Source organism: Photinus pyralis, unplaced genomic scaffold (assembly GCF_008802855.1).
Source record: "Photinus pyralis isolate 1611_PpyrPB1 unplaced genomic scaffold, Ppyr1.3 Ppyr1.4_LG6, whole genome shotgun sequence".
Classification (NCBI taxonomy): domain Eukaryota; kingdom Metazoa; phylum Arthropoda; class Insecta; order Coleoptera; family Lampyridae; genus Photinus; species Photinus pyralis.
This window is the reverse complement of record NW_022170663.1, coordinates 15,651,637-15,678,544: the sequence shown is the minus strand read 5'-3', so window position 1 is coordinate 15,678,544 and position 26,908 is coordinate 15,651,637. Positions and strand designations below refer to the sequence as shown.

The 26,908-nt window shown below is 36.9% G+C and overlaps 2 protein-coding genes across 2 annotated transcripts in view; one reads left to right on the top strand and one right to left on the bottom strand.

Moving 5' to 3' along the window:
- Positions 1–6,723: 6,723 nt before the first annotated feature.
- The window catches only part of LOC116174502 (zinc finger and SCAN domain-containing protein 5C-like), a 45,030-nt gene continuing 24,845 nt past the window's right edge, over positions 6,724–26,908 (bottom strand). Inside the window, exons 2-3 of the mRNA XM_031492435.1 lie at positions 17,586–18,457; positions 6,724–7,305 (exon numbers count right to left, since the gene is read on the bottom strand). Coding sequence (XP_031348295.1) covers positions 6,724–7,305; positions 17,586–18,457 — 1,454 coding nt within the window. The remainder of the gene's footprint in view (positions 7,306–17,585; positions 18,458–26,908) is intronic.
- LOC116174975 (SUN domain-containing protein 1-like) lies at positions 11,349–12,618 on the top strand. The gene is made up of 7 exons (XM_031493015.1): positions 11,349–11,490; positions 11,538–11,629; positions 11,677–11,815; positions 11,866–11,981; positions 12,027–12,194; positions 12,241–12,419; positions 12,464–12,618. The coding sequence occupies exons 1-7, from the start codon at positions 11,409–11,411 to the stop codon at positions 12,516–12,518; spliced, it is 831 nt and encodes a 276-aa protein (XP_031348875.1). The 5' UTR covers positions 11,349–11,408; the 3' UTR covers positions 12,519–12,618.

Here is a 26,908-nt window from a genome sequence, read left to right as displayed (position 1 = left end):
ATTTTTAGGATTTCTTTACAGGGTATACTCTCAAATTACAGTGACGGTATACTGTATAGAGACAGTGTGGCCATGTTTTTTCCAAATCCATCATTAAGCTAATTGGTATATCCGAATTTTGCTATGGTTACAAGTATACAGGAAAGTATTTAAATTATTTGAGTTTTTTGCTTGTGGAAACCACAAGTTCTTAGTTGGGTTTGATGTATAGAACCACCGATACATAACTGTTATTCTGTCATATAGAACGGCGTTTAAGCACGGTGAAAAATGCATAGCAACCCAGGTATTCGTGGCGCGAAATATTGTGTAATAAAAGGAAAATTTACACATACCGCTTTATAGCGAACATTAATAAACGTATGTCTGGCGATAAGATGAACGGTTTTGTCGAAAACAAGCGCGGTTGCCACAATCTCTTCGAACTTAAGAGTACCGTTCCGTTCTGTTGCACACGAACATGGAGCTCCAATTAACTCCCTGTAAGGGTCTCGTGTTTCAAAATAAAAGTAAAAGATCGATTCGCGTACGCGAGTTGAATTTTAAACGAAAAGTCTTTTAGTAGCGCGCACATAATTGGTTCATTGACCGTTACATTGTTAGCAGAATTCCACAAAAAAGTGATCCCACAAGTTAAGATTGAAGTTGTCGCTACCAGTGTCGGAGATTTTATAAAAGGAGATGCGGCAACTAACTATCATGCTCGCGATTCTTATACAAGAAGAAGATAATACAACAATAAGAAATGTGGAAGAAAATCGAAGGAAGTCGAGATAAAATGGTGAAGAAAGTGGACAAGTGGAATGAAAAATCATGGAAGATGAACAGAATTTTAGAAAAGAAATGAGTGTGAGACGAAATGATGCAATACATTAAAGCGCAACGAGTTCAATGGGAGGAGGAAATCGCAGCTGATCAGTGCCAGGTGGAAGAAGAAATCCAGGTGGTACAAGAGGCAAAAATTGAGGACATTTAGGAGGAGGGGGAGTTCCGAGTTATTGCCTCACTAAGTATTTAGCAAAGACAAAAAAGAAGGAAATGAAGAGTTAGATGATTACCGAATCCACATGAAGAAGTTAAACAGAAAACTAGAATTAAGTAAGAAGTGAAGATTACAGTATAAATTTGTTAGGCAAGAAAATTTAAGTAATTTGATTGAGTAGTTAAAACGAGTTCAAACCGAAATGGAAGAAGATGAAAGAAAAGAAGCAATTGAAAGTCAACCTAATGATTGGCGAAGAGAGCAAGCTAGATATTTGGAAGCATAGAGTGGAAGAATTAGAAGAGGATTTAGCCAAAGCACGAGGGACAAATTTGAAATTTCATGAAGAATTACAGTAGAACGTAATACAGAGGGAGAAACAAGAAGAGCGAACTGTCATCTTAGCGAAGTGATATGAATAGTAAATTAGAAGAGGAACTAAAGAATAAAGAAGATGAATCGAAGTTGAAAGAAGAGAAAATTACAGATATTTAGAAAGAGCTAGGCAGAAATTACAACATGAAATTACACAAAATGGATCAGTTCAGAAGTTTCTTTCAGCGCTACCAAAGCTTAGATAAGAAGATAAGAGAGAATTTAGGAGCTGTACTAGAGAAGGAATTAGCAACAACCAGAGGAAGAATTAAAGAAGGTCATGAAGAAAAAGGTTTGAAGAAAATTGAGAAGAATAAGTTAATTTGAAGTTAAGAAGCACAGTGCAAGTTAAGATTATAAATTGAAAGAGGAGGAAGAAAAAGAGGAAATATCACACTTGTCCAATTCGCATAGAAGTGAAGTTAAATGAAGAGAAGTTTAGAAGTGAAGTGGAGCTGTGTTGAATAGCCTATTATTTGTTTTGTGAATAGTAGTAAAATTTAATAGTGTGTTGAAGATAAAGGAAGCGAAGTGAATAGAAGACCTTATTTTTTATGCTTTTTGAATTGATTTAGGTTTTATAGGTTAGATAAATTGGTTCAAAAATTTTTAGGTTAGGTCAGTTAACTTCTGATGATTTTTGCTGTTTTTAAAATCGCAATCTGGTTTTTTCATTTTGAAAAACACGAGGGGGTACTGTAACGGGTGGTCGCTTAAGAATTTCAAAAGTAATTTTCTCGATTTTGTATTTGTATTTTGTGAAACATAGGTATATACCGCTACATAGCGAACATGGACAAAAGTATGTCTAGCGATAACAAGACCTGTATTGGAGAAAACAGATGCGGTTGCCACAATCTCTTCGAACCTAAGAGTTTGGTTCCGTTCTGTATAGCCGTTACAAGCGACTATTCGTTGTAATTAAAAACTGTCTTTTCAATATAACATCCATTGTTGAATGAATAAAGGCAGTTCCAATAACATTAAGTTCAAAACTACGAAATTTGATATGAACGAATTTCTTATTAGCGTTTGCTTGATAACAAGTACCTATTTGATATACTGAAAAGAGTATATTTCGCAAAGATTTAGAAAAAACTCAAAGAGTTCCCAAACCTATATCAAATTTATTCCAGATTTTTGTAGATTAAAAGTCACATTTCAAATAACGAAGTGTAAGTCAATTTCCTGTGTAACCAAAAACCATATAAAATTGAAAACATTTTAGCTGAAACGGATTCATTGGAAAACTTTCCGATATTTTCCATTAGAAGTGGGTGGAATCATAAATTTTATAATATAGCACCGAATAAGAACGTAAAATTTAATTTGTTACGGAGTTTAAACGTAAAACCTGCATGCAAACTTCGGCAACAACGGTTCACCAGATAGTATCCATTTGCTCGCAGGAATATAAAAAGAGCAGACTTTTCCCGATCTAGAATTTTAGTTAGTCCTAATGGAACCACGCCCACCAATCCAAAAGAAATGGAAAACCTTTCGGCGAGCACTTCCCCTCTTCTTCCTCTCTTTCTTCGTGTCGATCCTCATCCTCATCTCCGTCTCTTTCCGTTTGCTTCTTCATCTTCTCTTACTCTTTCTCTCTTACATCCAATTCTCTCTTTTCCTTCTTCCTGTAATATTTGTTTCCTGCTTTTCTTCATATATTTATTTATATATTCTCTTTTTTGATACATAATCCTCATTTCCTTTCTTCCTCTTTTTTCCATCCGTCATACCCTTTCTCCTCATTTCCACATCTCAATCTCACTATTACCTTTATTATTCTTATCTCTCTCTTATCTTTTACATTCGTTATGCCTGTCACAAATCCGCGAATATTATTTTATTGTACCCCACCCCAATAAATTGTTCTCGTCTCTTTTTCCGTATTATTACCTCTCACCAATCAATTTGTTATGCCGTGCTTTGAAATATTGCGCTTATAAAATACTCAAGTGTACCTTCCTTTTCTAATTTTCAGTGGTAGGAATGGAAACAAAACTATAGGGACTGGAGAATAGAATCAGTACACGAAATACGAAATCAATGATGCGGGTTGGTGTTTTATTAAGATGGAATCAAAACGAAAACGTAGATAGAACCAGAAGAGATGCTCCACATCGAAAGCTGTCAATTAATCCATCAAAATAAAACATGATTACTCTAATGGTACTCAAGGGGTACTGTAACGGTAAATTTTCATTTGCATTTAATTTTTTTCGAAATTTCGTTGAGATTTCTGAGTAATATAATAGAAATTCTATGGTATGTCATAATTTAGAGGGCCGATTTCCTTTTCTTTTCTGCATCATGTAATTTCCGTAGAGCATTACTTTTTTAATGGATTCCGGATGTACGGAGACTAGATGTAGCATTTTTCGTTATCTTAATTCAAGCTATTTGGTTACAACTGCGAATTCGGCATGAAGTCCGTTTAGTATCGTGGAAATTACAGCGTAGCATATACAGGCATCGAAAAAAGAAATTGCTAATAAGCTAGAAAGAAACTCAATAAGCATTATAGGAGTATGAGAGAGACAAAACTTAACCATTGTTGACATTGTCCGTAATAATTATTTTCCATACATTTATCAATGTTGGTCGTATGATCTGATTATGGTTTGATTCGTGGGGTGGGAATTAAGCAAACAGGTTAGCGATTAAAGACTTCCGAGTTTGTTATAAAAAACCATTTTGTAGGCATCCATTAATTAATGAGGGATAGGGGGGGTTTAATTTAGTTGAGAACCACCAACGGACAATCAACTGTAATAGTTTTCGTCGATAAGCAAATTTGTGCTGAATTCGTCAAGGGTGAAAGTGTTTTGTGGAGTGGGAATATAATCCAGTTAAATTGTATTTTTACCAGGAAAGTTGTGGGGTAGTTTTGATTTCTTTGATTCTACATGTTTTTTGGGGTGCTGAATCCGAATCTGAGGTTTGCTAACAAAATTTCATGACGCAACATTGAAAAAAATACAAAAGAAGTTGAAAAAGATATTTTTTTGGCAGTGTTGTACTTACAACTTGAAAACTATCAACTTTTCGAAAATAACCTTCCTATTCAAAATTAAAGTACATAAAATTTCCTACAGACCCCACTATTTAGTTTTTTTCCTCGATAAACCGTTCGGGCTCAAGTGCCAGTTGAAAATTGGCGTATTTCGGCTATCTCCACAAAACATAGTTTTTCGCACTAAAACCCTAAATTAATATTAAGCGTTGTCAATAAGTGAATTCCTTGCATTTACCGACTATTATTTGAATTCCATATGTAAGGGTGGTTTTCTCATTTTTATAACATTCAAGGTGTTTATTGTAGTCCAGAATTGTATGAAAAGTTAATTTCTAACGAACAACACTATGTCATATTATTATATTATTTATGATATATAATACTTATACTGTGCCATCTAAAACTATTCCCACTCTCTTCCGAACCAGATAAAGAAATCACAAAACCCTACCTTAGCATGTTTGGATAATTATTGTTGAATTTGGGAAATTGGCGCTGTGGTCATTATTAATTCAAAAAATTCAAATGGCAAAAGGGGGTATATTGATTTCCTATTCAACGGCATTATCCCTCTTGCTCCGGTGTTCTGAAGAATCACGTACTCCTCGGAGTGGGGTAACGCAATTACCCCAGCTTAAATTTGTCTGCTAACAACTGAACTCGATTTATTTCTTTTCTGTTTACATGTTAACCAGCGACAAAAAGCGAGTTCATGATTTTGGACTGTCCGTCCGTCCATCTGTGTAACTTTGTGAGGGTGTGTATGTATGTGAATGGGAGGAGGGTCTCCAGACTGCAAACGCAGGTACACGGTGACGTAATGGGCCTTGGCTCATCTGTGAAGGAGTGGGAGAGTTTTATACCAGACGGAACAGTTATAAAATCTTTTCAGGAGACCGGTAGACAATGAAAAGTACGGATTTATATTTGCACAGAATAATAATAAAATAATAATAAAAGATGAGTATTTGCGGATACAGCTGAAATACCCCAATTTTCAACTGGCACTCGAGCCCGAACGGTTCATCAAGGAAAAAAACTAAATAGTGGGGTCTGTAGGAAATTTTATGTACTTTCATTTTGAATAGGAAGGTTATTTTCGAATAGTTGATAGTTTTCAAATTGTAAGCACAAAACTGCCAAAAAAATATCTTTTTCAACTTCTTTTGTGTTTTTTTCAATGTTGCGTCAAGAAATTTTGTTGGCAAACCTCAGATTCGGATTCAGCACCCCAAAAAACATATGGAATCAAAGAAATCAAAACTACCCCACAACTTTCCCGCTAGATGCCCGTTTGAGCACAAATGGCCTGTATTAATAATAGAAAACGTTATCTTAGGAAGTTGCGCGACTTCAAAGCCGATAAAGTTAATATTGAGAAAGGGTTTAAGTGATTGCGTCCCCAAAATGGGAATTGTCGTGTTAGAATATGACACAGTGTGAAATATATACCTTCCCGTCACATAAATGAAGTTGTGCTCAATCAAGGATAGATTAATTAAACGCGCTGGTGTTTTCGCTACGCTGTGTAGCCGTTAGTGAGCAAAAGGGGATTAAATTTAGTAGTTGGAATACTTAATTACAAAATAATGATAGAAGATGGAGCGGAAACACGTCTGGTTTATCTCTCCTTTCGAAAGTGTACTAGGAACCACGGTTACTATTGTAAGGCTTATTTTGAGATATGTACAGTGTATGTATTTAAATTTGCTCGCATTTACGTAATAATACTTGACCAGAAATTACTCTGTTTTTATCATTATTATTTTTCTAATAACGTACTAATCACCAAATGATTCGGTATCTTTAAACAATTGAATCTGTGATGGAGACTTCCTTCCAATGGTCGTTAGGGATGCACTGAACCAAAATAATAATAATAATGTAAACTTTCCTATTGCTACCCAGTTAATATGTGGGGGGATATTTAAAGTCCGATATCGTATTGACGTATAAATACCTACTACAACGCAATACACATAAATTTATTTCGTTGTATAGCATTGGCCTCAACGGTTAAAATAATTGTGTACTTTGAAAAATATATACTTTTTCTGAGTAATTATACGTAATTTTGACACGCTAATGCTTTCTTCCTATTACATAAATAAATATCTAAGTCTTAACCACTACATAATATCTCACTTTGGAAATTTCTTAAAGAATACGGGAATGATCTGTACACACGAAGTGGATGCATACGAGTAGAACCTATCTAAAAAAAATGGTTCGTTGCAATATTAAATTCTATCAGTTTTCGTACGACTCTTAAGCGTTATCAGTAGCGAATATTGCTTATTATTGCAAGACCAGCGTGTCCTAGGCTTTGTTAAAAAATATACCTACTTTAATTGCTAGAGTTACCCAAAATTTTGCGTACGTTTTCGACGACCGGATCGTTCGGGTCGTCCGGATCGCTCTCCTTATTGTAATCCCAACAGGTCGATTCCTGATGTTTGTTTAGATATGACTTAAGCGCGAACGTCTTCTTACACTTTAAACAGCGAAAATTCTTGTCGGCCGAATGCGTTTGCATGTGCGCGCGCAAGTTGGACCGATCGGCGAACGCCTTGCCGCAGTGCGCGCAACCGTACGGCTTTTCGCCGGTATGCGAGCGCAGGTGGCCCTGCAGGAGCCACGGTCGCGAGAACTGTTTGCCGCAGACGCCGCAGCTGTGCGCGAGTTTGTGTGTGAGTACGTGCATCGCTAAGGCCGGCATGCTAACGTAGGCCTTACCGCATGTCATGCATTTTTTGGCCGATTGCGAGTCGAGACTTCGATGCGTCTGTCGGTGCCTCGAGAGGTTGCTGGAGGTTGCGTATTGTTTGCCACAGTCCATGCAGATGTATCGGCTAGATTTAGGCGAGTCTTCTTCGGCTTCTAATTTAGAGCTGCCTTCTGAGTCTCCTGGAACGACTTTGAAGAATCTCTGTAAAGAAAATGCGCATTTTTATTTTAAGTATAGTATTCTAACTGGGAGTTATTTGACACTTACATAACTACCTAGTATTGAAATAAATGAAGAACAATTTTGATAGAATTGAAAAAAAAAAGGTTTTTAAAAAGAATTGGTTTGTCGATTGAACGCAAGAAAGAGACGACAAACTTAGGTTCAGTCTCTCACACTTCAGTTTTTTTACGAAAATCACGTTCGCGTTATTTCAAAATGCAAGACAAACTTTGGCAAAGTTTTTTGTCCAAAATTACATAGACAAAAATTTACCCCGAAAAGATTTCTTTGTTTACCAGCTGCTTGATATTGCAGATGCAGTGTCAGTTCGCACTTAGCGGTTATCTACCCTCATATTTGTACATAGAACTGCCATAGGCTAAATAGCGGAACAGCTCTACCGAGAGAAAGATGCTGTCATAGAGTTTCTATGCAGTCTTCGCCAGGAACTTCGAAGATAGAAAGAAGATATCAACAGAACTTGCTTTGGAAATTGTTGATGTATCAGAAATTACAGCTGTAGCCCAGGGGACGAGAATGAAAAGAATCCGGACACCGGAGTATGGACCGCTTCGTTAAGAAAAGGGTGGGGGTGAATAAGTGTGGCGTGTGTTGAGGATTCGACCCAATAGGCCGTATACCTATGTAGTGAATGGGATCTGAAAGAGAAGAGTGCTTTAATTGCGGCAAGAAGGGTCACTATAGGAATAAGTGCGACAAAAAATGTCTCGTGTTTGATATTGAAGGCCACGCTCCGTGGACAATGGCGTGTCCAAGCTGATAAATAGCAGAGACGCCCAATAACTATCTGACTTTTAGTTAGTGTTGGTAAACGTAGTTAAATTTAATACTTTTTCTATCTTTTGCGTATTTATAGTGTACCTATATTTGTCGCCGAATGAAACAGACGATCGTTTTTCGACGACACTCGGGACAATTTAACGCCAGCATGAGTGGTGCAGTCAATAGCGGCCGGTGATTTTAATACCCCTTTCCCGGCATGGTGCGAGGCCAGAATCTGAGAGGAACGTTTAACCACTTATGTGGTCAGCCCTGCACAACAAAGACATAGCGATTAGAGAGAGACACCTGCATTTGCACGCAAGGAGCAACGCTCCCATCTACAGTTATCTCTGCGCTCCGTGGATGGACAGTACTTGAGGAGGAGAGCTTGAGTGACTATGACTATAGTTATGTGGAGGAAAGCACCCACGAACAAATACCTGGGAAAGAGAAACAGACCAACTGTATAACGGCACAAATAACACAAGTACGTACATTGCAAATACATAGTACGTACAGCGCTGGATTTATGGACGTACATTTTACGAACATGGTACGTTGTTTTTGCACTACTTTGTACATGTTAGGTTTGTACTTTGCCATACGTGCATTAGATGTACTGTTATGTATGTATAATGTACTTACTCCTTCTCCCGTACATAGTACGTACGTCAAAGTACGTACTTAGGTTGTACAAAATGGTGCAAAAATAGCTTACCATGTACGTGAGATATACGTACATAAACCGTAAGAGTACGTGAAATGTAAGTTCATAAATCCAAGGCTGTACGTACTATGTATTTACAGTGCACGTACCTGTGTTACTTAGGAAGTACCCGTGCGGTTTAGTCAACTTTTTATTGAACAACGTGACTGTATATTTAACGTACGTGGGCACGTCATGATCACATTATCAAAAATTATCAGTTGACAGAATTTTCTGACGTATCATGTACCTACTTTGTATGTTACAGAGTTATAGTTTGTAATCGCACACAACTGTACGTACATCAGACGTACATATTTGTCCCATGAACGTATGTACGTAAAATGGAACAAAAATGTACGTACAGTGAACAATTAAGAGGGATGCTGAACATCTAAAGAGCGAGATGAGGAGAATATGCGGTGTACTGGTGGAATATCTTCGCAGAACGCGTGTTGCAAAGGTGGTGAATTGTCACCAGAGTGAGGAAGGCCGGAAGAACTCTTGAAGATGCAATTGTTGGACTCAAGGAATCTAGACAACTTACCAAGAAGGGAATCAACGACCGTAAAAGTGCTGATAAATGCTGTGTGATGAACTTGGAAAGGACGATTGAGGTAGAGGGCGTAAGATAAGTTTCTCGTAAATTCAACAAGAAAGGGTACCTATTAGGATGGAATGATGAGGCTTTGCGACGTACTATTAGACAGCTCTTCTCCAAACGTGTGCCACTTGAACCAACTGAGAAGAACGAAAGTGAATTTTAGGAAGTTCCACACTGCGAAGTGAGTAGTTATACGGGGGCGATCCTGGACCACTTCTAGATCGCTCGCCATCTGGTGGTGACTGTGGAAACTAGGTCAAGGTAAAGTCGCCTGTCACGTGGTGACCTTGGAAATTAGGTTAAAGTGAAAGTTGCGTGCCACGTGGGCTGTGACCTTGGACGGTAGGGCGCGTACACAAGTTATCATTACATGGAGTGTTAAATTACATTTACAAGGTCAATGGCCTCAATTGATAAATTACATTTTTAAATTTCCATGAACCTAGCAGAGCAAGGTCAGCAGAACGCACAAACATTGCATAATTAGGTGCTAATTAAGTGCCCTATTCCCGAATTAAATGCTCCTTTTCTTTATAAATTATTACATGTTCTGCCAGGTGCATATGAACTCATCAGAGCACTACCTCAAAAAACCAAGAAAATGAAAAGTGAACTATTTATAATTAGGTGCTAATTAGGTGCTAATTAAGAGCCCTATCTCCGAATTAAATGCTCCTTTTTTTAAAATTATTACATGTTCTGCCAGGTTCATATGAACTCAGCAGAGCACTACCTTAAAAACCCAAGAAAATAAAAAGTCAACTAACTATAATTAGGTGCTAATTAAGCGCCCTATCCCCGAATTAAATGCTTCTTTTTATAAAAATTATTACACGTTCTGCCAGGTTCATAATTTAAAAAAAAGGAGCATTTAATTAGGGAATAGGACACTTAATTAGCATCTAATTTTGCACATAATTATGCAATATGTTTGATTGTGTTCTGCTGACCTTGTTCTGCTAGGTTAATGGACATCATTTTTAAGGGCATACAAGGTTATTGGCCCCATGTGGTCAATGGTTTTATTTTTGTGCGGTCAAATTAAATTTCAATGGCATACAAGGTCAATGACTGTATTTTTATGTGCTGGCAAATTACATTTTCAAGGTTATCCAAGGACAATAAACCCATTTTTTGTGGTGTCAGATTCCATTTTCAAGATCTTAGAAGATCAATGCCCTCTTGTTGTGGTGTCCAATATTACAACATTCTCGAGTTCTTGTTTCCTCTGGAAAGAATCTTTGAAAAAATAATTAAAAATAGGCTTGACGCAGTAATGAGCAAACGAATATCAGATGGACAATATGGCTTCCGAAAAGGAAGGTCGACGGTAGACACCATAAAGACCCTGCAGAACAGAACGCGAACAGGACATCATAAGATCGATGACAGAGATGGATGTATTAACTGTTAATACATCCATCTCTGTCATCGATCTTATATGTTAATAATTAACATATCTCTTAAATATCACATTGAGGCGGAGGAAGGAACATATAAAGGGAGGTTATCGGACAAACCTTATGGACAATCACACATGGGGCATTTGACATCATTGTACCTCCGGGGGAAAACGTTATAAGTTTCGCCGATGACATCACCATCGTAGCGGAGGGTAGGAAACTTGAAAATCCAGTGAGAAACTTCCAACGAGTTATAGAAGCTGTCAACAAGTAGATGGAGAACAAAAAACTACAATTGGTCTCCTAAAAAACGATAATGAGTACGTGAAACTGTTACAAGAAGACCTTCCTAAAGCTGAATCCACCCCGTTCTTGAGGTTAGCGTACACCTTCTACCCTATCACCCTAGCTTTCATTTAAGGACCATCTGGTGGGATCAGCAAATTCCGAAGTTAATTACGTGACTGCATCTTTTTGGAATTTAGGGGTTGCTATGGATAAAAAATAATGTCAAGCGTAAACGTCACCGACAAACACCTTCACTCGATGAATTACGTGCTGGTGGTCTCACCGTGACGTAGGAGCAATGAATTTTCCACCCCCTTGCCGAGAAGGTGATGAAGAAGCAAACCGAAGAAGCTGCAAATGCACGAATCTCTTTTTATTATGTAACCGACCGACGTCCCGCACTTCGCAATTTAATCACTTTTTACAGGTGGCGCGTCGGTCTTTATTTTAGTATATTTTTATGTACGAGTTACTGACGTTCAAACGTGTTTATACGAAATGCGAAACCATCTTCTAGGCGTAAGTTGCAACCTTTTCATTTTAAACTGCTTCACCAGAATTCGTAGGGGAAAGGCGGGGCGTTGAGTGCTGTCGGCACACGTGGCGCACGTGGTGGTGGCGGTATGCTCGATGATATACAGCAGGCATTGCTACAATATGATGCGGATAAAACGACTAAGCCAGATTTTGCCTTGGAGTCCGCCGGTAATCAGATTCGAGCAATTCATAGGGCTTCACTAAAACTGGTGTTCTAGGTGGCAGAATTATATCCGTGGGTGACACCGAGCAACATGAATCGAGTTCCAGGTCCTGCACTCTTTTTGGCATACCCATATGCCAAAGCTCCAATGGTCCTCGGCAAATACTACAGGTAGTGTACGTTAGACTTTGACAGTTTCTACATTGCCTTCTACAGCCCGGTGTCTTGCCTGGAGAATGCTGGGCCTTCAAGGGTTCAACAGGCTACGCACTAATAAAGTTGTTAGGTCCAGTTTTCATAGATAGCGTTAGTATTGAACACATTTCAAAGGCAATTTCACCAACTGGCAAAATTGATACCGCGCCAAAGGAGTTTGCAGTTATCGTAAGGGCATAGCATAAAGAAGTATATTACCACGGTCTGCTTCCAGGGATTAGACTCCGAGGAGGATGACGGTGATGGCGCAAATTTGTTGGGTGAATTTGTATATGACATCGAGGGTCTTCCATTGCAAACATTTGAAACCTATTCTATTGACAGATCATTCGAGTACATCGAATTTAGGGTCTTCTCGAATCACGGAAATCCCATTTTCACATGCGTCTATAGGTAATTACTGCGGTGTAAGCTTTCCCCAAAGCTTTTATTTCTAGGCTACGTGTTCATGGAACTTTGGAGATAACCAATGCAGACGATAACGAGCTTTAAGCACGCAACAGCGCTTTTGCGCCGTTTAAAGTATATATTTTCTGTATATTATATGTACCAATAGTTTTATAGCTCTATACATTATATTAAAGTGACATAACATATTTTATTTTAAGCATTGTACAGGGTGGTGCAAATTTGTGGTTAAAAGGGCAAAGTTGCCGCTTTGTGATTAAAAAAACTTTTTGAAAAACCTTTCGAAATAAAAAAAAATATTATTGCTATAGAAAAACTTCGAGAAAATCGCCAAAAAAACAGTTTTAAGATATACACAAAATAGATTTCTCATCCCCTTGAAAAAGAGGTGTTTTTTCAGAAATCGTGGATTCTTGGAAACGGTTCAACGTTACGGGTCCAAAAAAATTGTCTGCTTTTTTATCATAAAACAAGCTATGTTTCCTACGACTTCTTTTCGCAAAAATAAGAATAAAAAACCAAAAAAAATCAAAAAATAAATTAAACATTTTCTTCTAAAATTAATAGTTTTGCGACAATTTGCAAAAACTCCACTTTCCACCCCCTTCAACCCCCGGGATTTCACCCGCGAAAACTTCAGCTGTTTTAATATTATTTTTCCCCAATTTCTAATTATTTGACCTGCCTGAAAAACCCGGATTCGCCCGATACCTAATTTTTTTTAAAGTAAATTATTTTAGAGCTATTTAGCCTGGACTATAAACACCTTCTATGCTTTTTCCCAAAGAATCAGAATCTGTCAGAATTTCCATAACACGCTAGATGTAGATACTATAGGCTACTAGTTTCTGGTTTCATATAGACGCCATATTGGATTTCTGCGGAAACTAAAAACTGAAGGTTTATCAATTTGGGGGAGAGACTAAAACCAGGGGTCTGGAACGTATGGAATGCCCCTAGATAAATACATTCCAGAAAGAAATATTTCGTGAATTGTTATTGCAGTTCCGAAAGTTCTTCTTTCCTGGAACCTATACCTACCTGGGTGTGACTGGGGGGTATACCATACCCCCTAAACTCGGTCTCAGACTCTCCCCCGGATTGTTAAACCTTGTGACCTTGTTTTCTTTGCCTGAAGGGTATTCCATATCTTCCATTCCCTGTTGTTGTGCTGTATCGCCCAAAATGATTAAAAAAGTAATAATGATTCAATGTCCCCCTTCAAAAATGATTACAAAAGTACAGAAGGTTTATCAGAGAGACCCTCCGGTCTTAGACTCTCCCCCAGACGTTAAAAAAAAATAATTCAATGACCCCTCTTGAAAAATTATCATAAATGTACTAAAGGTTTCTCAATTTGGAGGAAAGTCTAAAACCGGGAGCTCTATACCTCCCAGGAAGGAAAAATTCCGTAAATTGTTATTGGACTTCCGAAAACAATATTGCTCCGGGATGCAATCTAATGTAAGTGCTCAGGAAATAGTACTAGAATTATTGTGATCTGTGCAACCTCCCACTGACAGTGTCCCACACTGTTCCGGATTGTCCCCATTTGAACGGAAATCGCCAACAAGGCAATCTGGCGAGGTAGATATGAAAAAAATTAATGAAGAATGGACCAATGATCATCGAAATCGAAGCCCCCCCCCCCAATTTTTGTTTTTTCAAACTTGGACTTTAACACTGAAATTACTGTAGCTTATTACAGGAGTACAAACAATAGCGTTATACTTCAGGACAAAAATGCGTCCTAATTCCTCGGGTGTTTGTCATACTCCACTACGTCGCGGGTCACAGTCTGTACCCTCGGGATTAAAGCACACTCAGTGCTTCAGTTTTTTTTCCCTTTCGAAGGTTGAAGATTACCGAAACAATTTAAGTCAGTTGCTGTTTGAATTGTGACAGCGAACAATATATACAAGGTTCGGTTATTTTTTCTTGATTTGTGTAAAATTAATGATTGGTTCCATTTAGGAAATTTGCGTAAAAAATATTTTATTGACAGTATTAATCAAATATTTTGTGAACACAAGTTACGCCACTGCATATTTTGTTAGCGTTTTGATTTTCTTCGAGCGAGAAAAAAAAGATACAGTTGAAGTACGCACCGTATTTATGGGTACGTAGCATTGTTTATTTGTTAGAAATGGCACATACGTAATGTCATCTCGTGTACGTAGAGTACGTAGCAGAACGTCGCTTCAATTTTACGTTTATAGGAATCGTGAGTTAGGAAAATGCCTTTAGCTTAATAATCTTTATCCAGTTTTGATACAAGTGCAGATTTATCATGTATTAGGGGAAGGTTGAAGATTAGTAAAGGGTGTAATATAAGTTAGCGCCTATTGTAATTGTCCATACGTAGGTAGTTAAAGTGGAATTTTCCATACGTGTGGATGGCTTTCATTTGAGATTAATATACAGGGTGTTTAGGTAACTTCGGGTATCTGGGATGTTGTGTGCGTAGTTAAAGTGCTATGGAACTTTCCACATGTATTTTATATTTTAATCATTTGCAGGAAGGTGGTTTTGGAATTCAAGTCTTGCGTTATACTTGAGTCAGGGGTTTTTGTTTGTTTTATGTGGATGCGTAATATATTTGTTGGACTTGTTTACAGTGGTATTTTTCCACCATCTTATTTTGTACAATGTAACACTATTTCATGACTCCTGAATATTTATGTTATTGGAATACTGTTATGTGGTGGGTTTCGAAACCCTATAGAGCTATATTGTCCAATTTTAGCGGCCCTTCACCATATCTCCTTTTCTGACTATAACCTTTGATGTTAAGTATTGTACCGTAAAGAATTTAACGAGTATTTTGTATTAAGATAATTTGTTTTCTTTCTACTAGCTGGCCCTTCAGATATGTTAATTTTCAGTGGATGTAAAACAAGTCGGTTCTAGTGATTTTAAAGGAATGGCTATTATAGCCTTTACTATATTTCTTGGTACTGTCCAAAATAGAACTTGAATAACCTTTCAGCAATACTCCCTTTCGATCTTTGTGCGTATTTTCAAAAAAATATGGTAACCTTGTATTTGTGTGAGTCTAGAGATTTTGGAAGTTGGAACGGTATGTAAGAAGTGTTGTATTACTGTTATGTAAATTTTGTGACGGTTTTGGATTTAAATTCTTGAATTTTTCTCGCAAAAATAAGTAAAGTAAAAAATGCAGAGGTTCTGCTCTCCCCAAACCAACTTTAGTCATGTAAAGAATTTATCTGGATGATTGGAGTCAAAAAATATGTAACATTTTTACGCAGGGTTCTTCAATGAGCTTTTGTTCTTTAATTGGTTTTGGCGTTTAGATAGCGGGCGTAGAGATAGGATTGCAGTATGTTTAATGGGGATATAATCTGACATTTTTTAGCTCATCATGCGACAAGTTAATACCGTGGAAAGTGCTGAATGTACGTTTTTTAAAATTGCGTAGGTCTTGGAAGCATCTATGATTGGTAGCACAAGAGACAAATATCAATGAGAATTTAGGTTTGGCCAATTTAAAGATAATTTGCCATTATTTTGTGGGTGTGAAAGATTAATTAAAGAGGGGTTCATTCGAAGTTAACAGATAGATGAAGTCTCGCAGCCATCGGGGAGAGATGGTAAGATTTTAATTAAAAGGAACAATAAAATTTTTTCGTTGTGATATTGGAATTCGTTATCTTTCCGAAAGGTTTTTTTTAAATCATAAGGTGAAATTTACCGTGAAAAAGTTACGTTTTTAATATACAAAAAAGAGTTACTATTACGCGATAAGGCCAAGAGGAAATTTAAAATTAGTTAAGTGTAGAATAGCATACGTATATAAATAAAGACTTCTCTCGCAGGCTAAACTAAATGTTGATCAAACATATTCCTCATTACGCGTTAAAAAACTGCGTAGGATTCGTGGTAAATTTAACTAGATCGCAGGAGACGTTTGATCTCTAACATCTGTAACATCTGTAACATCTGTAACATCTGTAACATCTGTAACATCTGTAACATCTGTAACATCTGTAACATCTGTAACATCTGTAACATCTGTAACATCTGTAACATCTGTAACATCTGTAACATCTGTAACATCTGTAACATCTGTAACATCTGTAACATCTGTAACATCTGTAACATCTGTAACATCTGTAACATCTGTAACATCTGTAACATCTGTAACATCTGTAACATCTAACATCTGTAACATCTGTAACATCTGTAACATCTGTAACATCTGTAACATCTGTAACATCTGTAACATCTGTAACATCTGTAACATCTGTAACATCTGTAATATCTGTAACATCTGTAACATCTATGATATCAATCAATTTTCAATGACTGACATTGAAATGTGTAGGTACACTGAATTTGTTGTAAATTCAAGATTCGTTCTTATACCAGAATTTAATTTTATTTATTGTGTAATTTGAATAGTTCATTCGGCCAAATTCAAGAGTCCATTTATTGCTGAATGTGAGCAAAAAGTCTGTTTACGTGTGTATCAATATACGAGTATATTTATATTGTATTAAATTTGAGGGTATTTATCATTAAAAAATGAAGTGACCATTTCAATTGAGATTACGTTAAAAAGTTCTAACAAAAAAGTGTACGTATTGTAAACACTGATTGTACTAAAGGAAGATGCATGTGGAGACTATTTGGAAATTAAATTCTAAGACCATTTCGTGTTGTTCTTTTTGTTGGCAAGGTGGAAAAGAGAAATTTGGTAGTGATTTGCAGAGAACCAAAAGGGAAAATTCTAGTCAGAAAAAAAACACCAAAAAAAGGTAAAATGTGTTAAAAAAATTGGCTAGTCGACGACAAAAGAGTAATTCATTTTATTCGGGTACAATTTTAGTTCAGAATTTGAAAACTTTACAAGACAAAGACCGTTTTTGCATTTTTTTGTCATACTTCTCAGCAACCATGGCTGCTATGTCTAGTTCTTTGCGCATTAGGGTTCTATTCTCCACAAAATTCAGGTTCGAAATCATTTTGAGGGTCGGTCTTTCTTACCGCAGATAAAATCTGATACTTAAATAAATCCCTACGTGAATACATTTGTTTTCAAGGATAGTTTAACTGAAACACGAAAAATCGGTGTAGAGAAATTGCAAATGTAAAGGGAAATTGGAAACAGAATCCGAATAACAAACTCACCGTTTTCGGTTTCTTCGGTTCCGGCGAATCGGGCTCGTCCTCAATTTCAATATTGTGATCGACAATCTGGTCATCGTTATTATTAATATTTTTAATTAACTTTGTAATCTTTCCGCCATGCTTTCGCATACGCCTATCCGGAATGTTCAAATGCGCTGACGTAGTGGATATTATAACAGATTGTTGTCTGATAGGAGGCGGTTTCAGTTTGAGCGGACTAACGATGACGCTTGTCGTCGCTTTTAGCATGCCGTTATCAGACTCGGGAGACGCGGGAACGGATTTCGATGTGGTGTCTAAAGGTCGATTATCCGACTCGGGAGACAGTGGAAGGATGAGGATGTCGTCCGTATTTGTTGTAATGCTTTGTATGGAAATCGTATCTTGACGCTTCGAATTAGTTGAAAAGCTTTGGATTGTAACGGTTTCCTGCTGAGAATTATCATCGGGACATATATGTATAGTGTGATTTTCCGTATCTGATGAACATTCGGATATGGGTGGCGTGGGTGCTTGCGGGATTTGTACTACATAGACTATCGGGGGCTGGTAATTCGGAATAGCTAAGGGAATAGGTGAGGAGGTGCGGTAACACGGAATTTGCTCGGGGGATAGGGGCCGATAAGATCGTGTAGGAGATGACGGTGTCTCTCCATGGGGGATGCTGCGATGTATAGTGACAATGCTTGGCGGAGGCAGAGGTGGTAGACTTTGAGACAAAGATAACAAATCGTGCGCCGCTTCGGTTTCTTCGGGACTTCGTATTCTAAAAATTGGAATTCCACCATCTCGTTCTGAAATGACGTCTTCTGTCTTAACAAGAGGCGAGGTTCTCTCTAAGGATCCGTTCGGAACGAATTCCTGTTGGTAACCTGGAAAAATAACTAGATTAGAATCTGTCGTCCTTCCACTTAAGTGCGTTTGTTTTTGTTCAGATTTAATTCAATTTACTTTTATGTAATAATAAAAAGTTTGGTGAGAATTCACACTCACTTCTATTATGAACGTTACTCGTTTACAGAGAATACAAAACTTATTTTCCCAAATAGAATTAGGAGTCCAACGTTTCGCTCCGCTTTCGTTTTTGTTCTTACTTATCACGACCAATCAGTTACATATCACCTTACACCGAACAAAAATACTCATTTTATTTGTACTGGAATTTTAATTCAATTTGGCAGTTTGTGATTGAATAAAGGAACCTTGCACGATCAAAATTCTACCGAATTTTCATTCGGATATGCTGTAGAAGTTTACTACCAATACTCTTTGTCACAATCATATAAAAATTGCGTACCCATTCTCGAATCAATCGACTTGTCGGTTTTTGAGAAAGTGTTACTTACGTCTCATTTCTGAGAACTGAGAAATGGAAACTTGAAGAGTGGCTGTATGTCACATGTCTCAGTTAAAGCTGAACTGTGGTGTTAAGGGTCCCGGGTTCCAATCCGGGTTCGGGCTCGGATATTTGTAAATGTATAGTGGGTTGAGTTGATAGAGCAGCCTTGGCTCAAACCCCGCCCACTCAAAAATAAAGGCAAAATAAAATAAAAATAAATAAAACTTTGTTTGGCGAGGATTCGCACAAGATTCTCTTTATGCTAACGGGCACTCCTGTTGAGTTTTGAGGTTTAGATTTAAATTTTTGAATTTTTCTGGTTGTAAAAAGTCTCAAGAGGAAACTACTTTGAATTTTTGGTGTACATTCCTCTGAATAAATTTGAATTTACGTGAATTAATTTGAATTAACGTGAATTAACGTGAATTAATTTGAATTTAAATGTTTGGTGTAAGTACACCAAAAATGGTACTTGTTCCCCTTAAGAAAAACTCGTTTCTAAAAAATCATCGATTGCTGAAAAAGTTGTCCTTGTAAATCCCAAGAAAATTTGCTTCAAAAAATTTGGTTGCGCTTCAAAAATCGCCCTTGTTCCCGGAAATTCCTGCTTCCGGAAAATGTAGGCTTGAAAAAGTCGCCCTGGGGATGTGCGCACCGGAAAATTCTTTCCTGGAATAATTTATAACAAATTTTTGTCCTGGAAATTTAGCCCCGAAATAATCGCCCTTGGAATATTTGACATTAAAAACACGCCTCGCCTTTAAATTCGATATGGCAAAATTATTGTCCTGAAAATTTAAACACAAAAAAATCGTTCTTGGAAAACTTTTCCCTGGAATATGTGCGTGAAAAATTGCTCCCAGAAAATTTAGTCTCGAAAAAATCTCCGCTGAAACATTTGACGACTCGTCCTGATAAAATTCGTTTCTCGAAAATACGCCGATTCCTGTAGAAAAATCGCCCTTAGAAATCTCCTGAAAATTCGCTAGGAAAAATCGCTCTCATAAAAAAAGGCTCATAAAAATCTACCTTCGCTAGAATACTTGCGTGAATAATTGGTTTCCAGAAAATTTGACGCGCTCTAAAAATCGCCCTTGGAATATTTGACCCCTAAAGACTTGTCATCCGAAAAAAATATACAAGGCAAATTCGATATAAAACCAGGTGTCAAATTCTTGACAGAATAGCTTCCTAGCTGAAACCAAAAATTGCCAACATATGTACGCACTGCTTTTATTAGAGGGACCTACCATCCAAATTTCGTTAAAATTGCTCCTTAAATAAGAAAGTTGGATGTTGCACATGCGCAACACTATTTTTTGCGCATGCATTTTGTTAGCTTTTATTAAAAGGACCCACCATCTCAATTTCGTTAAAATTGTTCCATAAATAAGAAAGTTGCATTTCTGCGCATGTGCAACACGATTTTTGCGCATGCATTTTGTTTGCTTTTATTAGAGGGACCTACCATCCAGTTTTCGTTAAAATTGCTGATCCATAAATAAGAAAGTTGGATGTTGCACATGCGCAACTCGATTTTTTGCGCATGCATTTTGTTTTCTTTTATTAGGAGGACCTACCATCCAAATTTCATTTTAATTGTTCCATAAATAAGAAAATTGCATTTCTGCGCATGCGCAACACGAATTTGCGCATGAATTTTGTTTGCTTTTATTAAAGGGACTTACCATAGAAATTTCGTTTAAATTGCTTCAGAAACAAGATCGTTGCGTTTTGCACATATGCAACACAATTTTTTGACTTTGACAATTTTTTTCTCCGTTTTTTGATAATATAACCCGGCCCAATTTTTTGTAGGTTATACACAGGAAAATAAGGTCTTCCAAATAATAGAATAAAAATTTTAGGTTGCTATTTGAAAAAAAAAGTTCGATGCCGTTACGGCGCTCCAAATTTTTTTTCAAAAATCCGGCCCGTTATTTTTCTGTTCGGTATGCCTAAAACATATATACAAAATTTCAACAAAATCCGTCGAGCCGTTTTCTCAGAAAATTGCCAACAAACGTACGTACGTACATACGTACGTACGTACATACAGACGGAAAAAAATTTTATTCTTTAAAAGTTGCTTAAAATGGTCTAAAACGTTGACATTTGATGAAATTTTGAAATGTTCAAAAAACGGCTATCGCAATAGCTACCTAGCACATGCTAGGAAGCTAAAAATCGCCTTTTAAAATGCTTCCCTGTAAGATTCAACCCGTAAATTCATGCAGGGAATATTCGCCTCTACGAATTTTCCTCTCGTAATATTTGCGTGAAAATGTAGTCTCCAAAAATTGTCCTTGAAACATTCGCCCAGAAAAGGAAATTCATCTACAGAAAATGTTGAAAAAATCATCTTTCGAATATTTAGTCCCCAAAAAATCGTTCAGGGAAAGTCTGTCTTGGAAAATTTGCATTGGAAGTTTATGGTCTGAAATACTCACGTAAAATACTCGCCCCGGAATCTTGCGTGGAAAACTTGTCTCCAGAAACGTAAAAAAATCGCCCTTGAAATGGAAAAATTCTTGTCCTGGAAATGTAAGATTGATAAAATCGCTCTTGGAAAGTTTTTCCCTGGTATACTTGTGTAAAAAATTTGTCCCCAGAAAAAATCCGCCGTTGAAATATTTTACTAGCAAACTGTAGTCCTGAAAAATTTGCCTTGTAAAAATTCTAGATGGAAACAACTTTGAATGTTTGGTGTTCAACTCCTCTGAATCAATGTGAATTAATGAGAATTACAGACAATTGATGAGAATTAACGTGATTCAATTTGAATTAACGTAAATTAAATTGAATAATGAATTAACATGAATTAAATTGAAATAACGTGAATAAATTTGAATTAACGTAAATTAGGTTGAATTAACGTAAATTATTTTGAATTAACGTGAATTAATTTGAATTTGAATTTTTGGTGTACACCAAAAATGGTCTTGTTTCCCCCTTCTGCAGTGTCTTCCCAGATATAATATATTGTTCATGATGATGGATGCTTGCGTCATTATTAATTAGTCATTTTCATTGTTCTTTAAGTACTTAGGCGTCAAGATGGCGGCGATCGGGGTCAAATAACATCCTTTTTAATGGGCATATAAAGTTACATTTCTTAGCTCATAATGAGGTAAACCCACCGTGGCAAATGCCGTTCCCTTTGTTTTTGAAATGATTGGCAGCTGTTTAGGATTGGTAGGAAATAAGACACCGACCACTTAAAAAATTAGACACCGTCATTTTGAAGTTATAATTAACCATATGTGATCGTAAAAAAATTATTCAATAATTAAAGAGGGGATCATTCAGTGATAAAAAAGGAGATATACGAAATCTCTCATAGAGTGAAGAGAGATCGCAAGCACTTCATTAAAAAGAGGAAATTAATCGGTTTAAAGGTCGAATTTAGTTGCGGATGGAAGAGTTGTTCAGTCTTCAAAGTGGCAACATAAATAAGTAAAGATTTCCTTCAAAGAAAAAAATAGACGCACTGACTAAACGCATTCTTCGGTTCAATCAACCCCATTTGCTACAGACCGCAAAATGGCGCAAGTGCTTACTGGTGATTTTTTTGACTAAACGTAATAAAGTTCGTTGAACTGAGCGTATGCAAATGACGATCTCAGTAACCATTTTCACAAGTTAAAAGCTAACACCGAAATCGAACTCATTGTAATACCCATTATAGACCGGGAGGCAGCGTACATAGTAACTAAACCATAAGCGACAAAAAATATACAGGCTGAAAGTACGTTGAAAACTAGTAATAAAATCACCAGTCTGCCAGTCGTAAGTGGCAGTATTAACTTGAGGGCGGCACTGAAAAGTGATTCTTTTGGAGATCAACTAAATTACTAAACTATATACGGGCCACGGAAAAGATTTATGTCCAGAAATGCCATTTTTCCCATAGTTTTCAAATACGCTATGGCAGACGATATCAAGTGCAGCGTTGGGGGCGACAGACGGCCCCCAATGTAGAGAAAAACACCCCTGAACTAAACCATGAGGACCGTATAAAAATTATACATTAAAAAATTCCTCTTTTTGTCACTACTTTAAAATATATCCTGGCAGACGATATTAAGTGTAGCTTTAATAGTGGCAGACGTCTTAGAAGTTAAAAAATTTAGGTATAGTAAATTCCTGCGAGTGCAAGCGTATGAGAGATAAGCGCGCGAGAGCATAACGAACAGAGAGAGCGATAGGATACTGATTATTGAGATCTTTCAAACCATTTGATTCTAAACTTCTCATTCACATAGTTCCATCCACTTCAATCAGACGGATTGTAGAAACATTTTTCGGTGGCATTCGCTCAAATTGCGATGAACTAAACCATGAGGACCATACACAAGTCATACATCCGGTAAATGCGTGAGAACCCGGTAACGCGTTACCCTGCGCGTTACACACATCAACATCCAAATTCACGAACATCACTCGAAGATTTATGAGTTTCTGTGTGTTATTGGAAAAGAGACCTACCTACTTCCATCTATACCTTGATGGTATTAGCGTCAATATTTTACTTACATTTCCCAAAGCAATAACAGCAATCGGAAGCGTTAATAATGACTTCGCTGCTTGTTGGTAGTTTACCAAGATGGTAAATTATTCGAGAATCTGCTTCTTAGTGGCTGCAGCACAATTCAGGTTTTACCACACCATCTTCCCTTGTCACAAATATTATAGCACTTATCTTTATATGTGGCAAACACAACTTTCCTTCCAAGTAAAGCACAACAGGTCTTTTTTGACTATGAACGGTATAAGTAATCTATAAAAGAGGTTTTGAGCTATCATTGCGAAGTGGTTTTATGAAATTTGCAGGCTGCTTCTGAGTGGAAACAGCAATTGAGTAGGATTGTAATCTTTCCTTATTTTGATCCCAACGATCATGTTCTGCATCCTTCATGAAAGGGGTAACTATCTGTCAAAAGTAAGATGAACTTCTCTCGCTGACACAGCACAAATCTTGCCGAGGATGTGTTCAGAAAATCGCTCAAACGTTTACCAGAGATCTTTAAAAAGATGCAAAAAAAATAATCCATCGATTAAAACAACATCTACAACTGGCGATGGACTAGGAGCACTTGGAGAATCATACTTCTGAAAAAGTCTCAGCAAAACAAACTTGACTATTTTAATCATCGATCCATCAATGTTGCATAGAGGCAACGGCACTGGAGTCAGAAGATAGTTTAGAATGAGCTGAGGGTCTATCTTCTTTTCTCTTCAGGTTTTCTGTTTCTCAGTGTGAAAAGAATTCAAGAAATACCGACAATCTTATCGCGAAATAAACAATTTATTATTTTCCCTCATTTAATTCGGTTGGTAACTCCATGCGGTGCGTAAATCTATACCTATCTCTGTTCGTTATGCTCTCGCGCGCTTATCGCTCACACGCTCGCACTCGCTGGGATTTACTATACCTAAATATTTTAACTTCTAAGACGTCTGCCACTATTAAAGCTACACTTAATATCGTCTGCCAGGATATATTTTAAAGTAGTGACAAAAAGAGGAATTTTTTATGTATAATTTTTATACTGTCCTCATGGTTTAGTTCAGGGGTGTTTTTTCCTACATTGAAGAGCGTCTTTCGCTACCAACGCTGCATTTGAAATCGTCTGCCATAGCATATTTGAAAACTATGGAAAAAATGGGATTTCTTGATACAAATCTTTTCCGTGACCCTTATAGTTTGGCAATTTAGTTGATCACCTAAAGAAGTCACTTATTCAGCGCCGCCCCAAGTTAATGCTGCCACTTACGACTGGCAGACGAGTGATTTTATTATTAGTTTTCAACGTACTTTCAGCCTGTATTGTCGAATTTTTTGTCGCGTATGGTTTAGTTACTATGTACGCTGACTCCCGGTCTATTACCAGAAAAGTTCAATACCAATACGGCGGGGTTCCAAATGCATTTTGTTTAAAAAAATCTGATAAACATGTAACGATTTATTTTCTCCATTACAAAGCATTTACAATTGTTTACGGTTCATTACTTGTTGAAAGATCTCCTTTTGGAAACGATTTAATGACTGGATCCGTCTATTGATGGAATTTAATCACATAAATTTTTGGTTGTCGATTGTCACTTTCTTTTTCCTTCATACGCCGCATCGAAATACAAGTCAATTAAACAAACAACTGAAAGCGTAAGGTAGAACGCATGGAATTTTAATTGCCATCTTCCGTATATATTAATCTCTGGCGATTGGATTCATAATTGGGGATTCCGAAGTAATTAGCGGACGGAATTGACCTATACTCCTAGTGAGGATGTACATTTACATTCTTCCTTTCTTATAGTAAATACCGCGATTTGCATTTCGTATGTTTTGAGTGTACCTTCTTTAGGTCGGCTGTAATTTGTTGTACTGCAATTTCCATCGACAATTGTTGCTTCATCTACGATGAGCCCTTAGGTATGTAAATTAATTCATGAAAGAAGAGGGGTTACCTTTGATTTCTTTTAGGGTTCAAATTTTAGTTCCAGTTTAACTTCAATTTCAAGCTTCGACGCGTCTTACGTACGATTCTATTGGACGTAATCTTAGATTAAGCTCAGCATCGTCTGCGGGTGCCAACGCCCTTGACTTATACTTCCAACTACTGATAACAAGCGGCTATTTTGTTGTGAAATCTCATAAGGGACAACTACCGTAACCCTTTAGCGTCTTAGTTGATAACTATTTTGTCCCTTCAAGCTAATATACGATTACATTTGAAAGGTTCCACCCTGTATATACATCTTACGACGATACATACATTATTGAGAGTTGGCAACCATGCCTGCACCATATAGAAAAGCACGAACGGTTACGTTTGGCATCTTGCCTTGAATGGCGGTCATGAACGCGTCGCTCCATAAATGTTTGTTGTTATTTTGTGTTATTTAATGCAAGTGGTAATCTTTGCATTTCTTTATATCGTATTTGTGTTTTGTGTCCCATATTTTATTTTTTGTGCGTGTTTGAATCTTTGTTTTTGAATTTACTGGATTTAACCGCAATGCAGAATCACATATGTGGTACCGTTATGCTATTGTTTGTAATTGTTTACGTTTTTGGTGTAATGCTTGCTTAATTTATGTTTACTGATGTTGATTACTTGGTCTTGTCCCTGAAGTAACATTTATGTAAGTTTTGATAATTTTATTTTAATATGTGGAAATTACCGGTTCGTTTGATGTATGTACTGACTTGTTGTTTGTTGCTAACAATTTCCTCCGTGAATGAAGCAGTCACGGGGGTGGTAAAAACTGTAACCATTTGAAGTACACCTAATTCCGTGATTGTCTTTGACATCCAACTGTAGGTTCGAAACCCCGAAACCAGGGGCGGGCTACCCATCTTGCAGGAGCGGGATTACGCTAATCAAAGCTCTTCAGTTTAGATAAATGAGTTATGATTCGTAATTTTCATATATTTCGTTTTTAGTTAAATTTGCCTACAAGGCCATGTAATTTTCCATCTTGCTTTTAATAAAAGGACTTTATTGCACCAAAGATGAGTAACATCCTGTGTAGTTCATTTCACCCTTTCTTAGAATCTTGGTACCTGCTTATACCTGACCCATAATCCCCTAAACTTGTTTTTAATCTATATGTTACCTCTTGAAGTTTACCTGCTACTTTTTGTGATGTTATAATTTTGTTACGCATTCACATCATTACAAACAATTAATTGTACAACACAATTTAATATTAATTTGACGTCTGGTTTTTTTATTGGTAAGTTCTTTTTTTTTCCAGCCCATTTCTATTTTTATTCGGTGAACTACCATTTTCAAAGTTTATTTTTGCAATGTAATTTATTTTGGACTTAAATTTCCGAGCTTTTACAATCATAATAATTACGATCATTATTAAACAAACTTTTCACAATTTGAGTGTGAAGTTAGCGTAAAACCTGAGGGTTAAGTACACTACACATTTAAGTAATTTGTGAATCGGTTTAAAACGCGGATGTTGT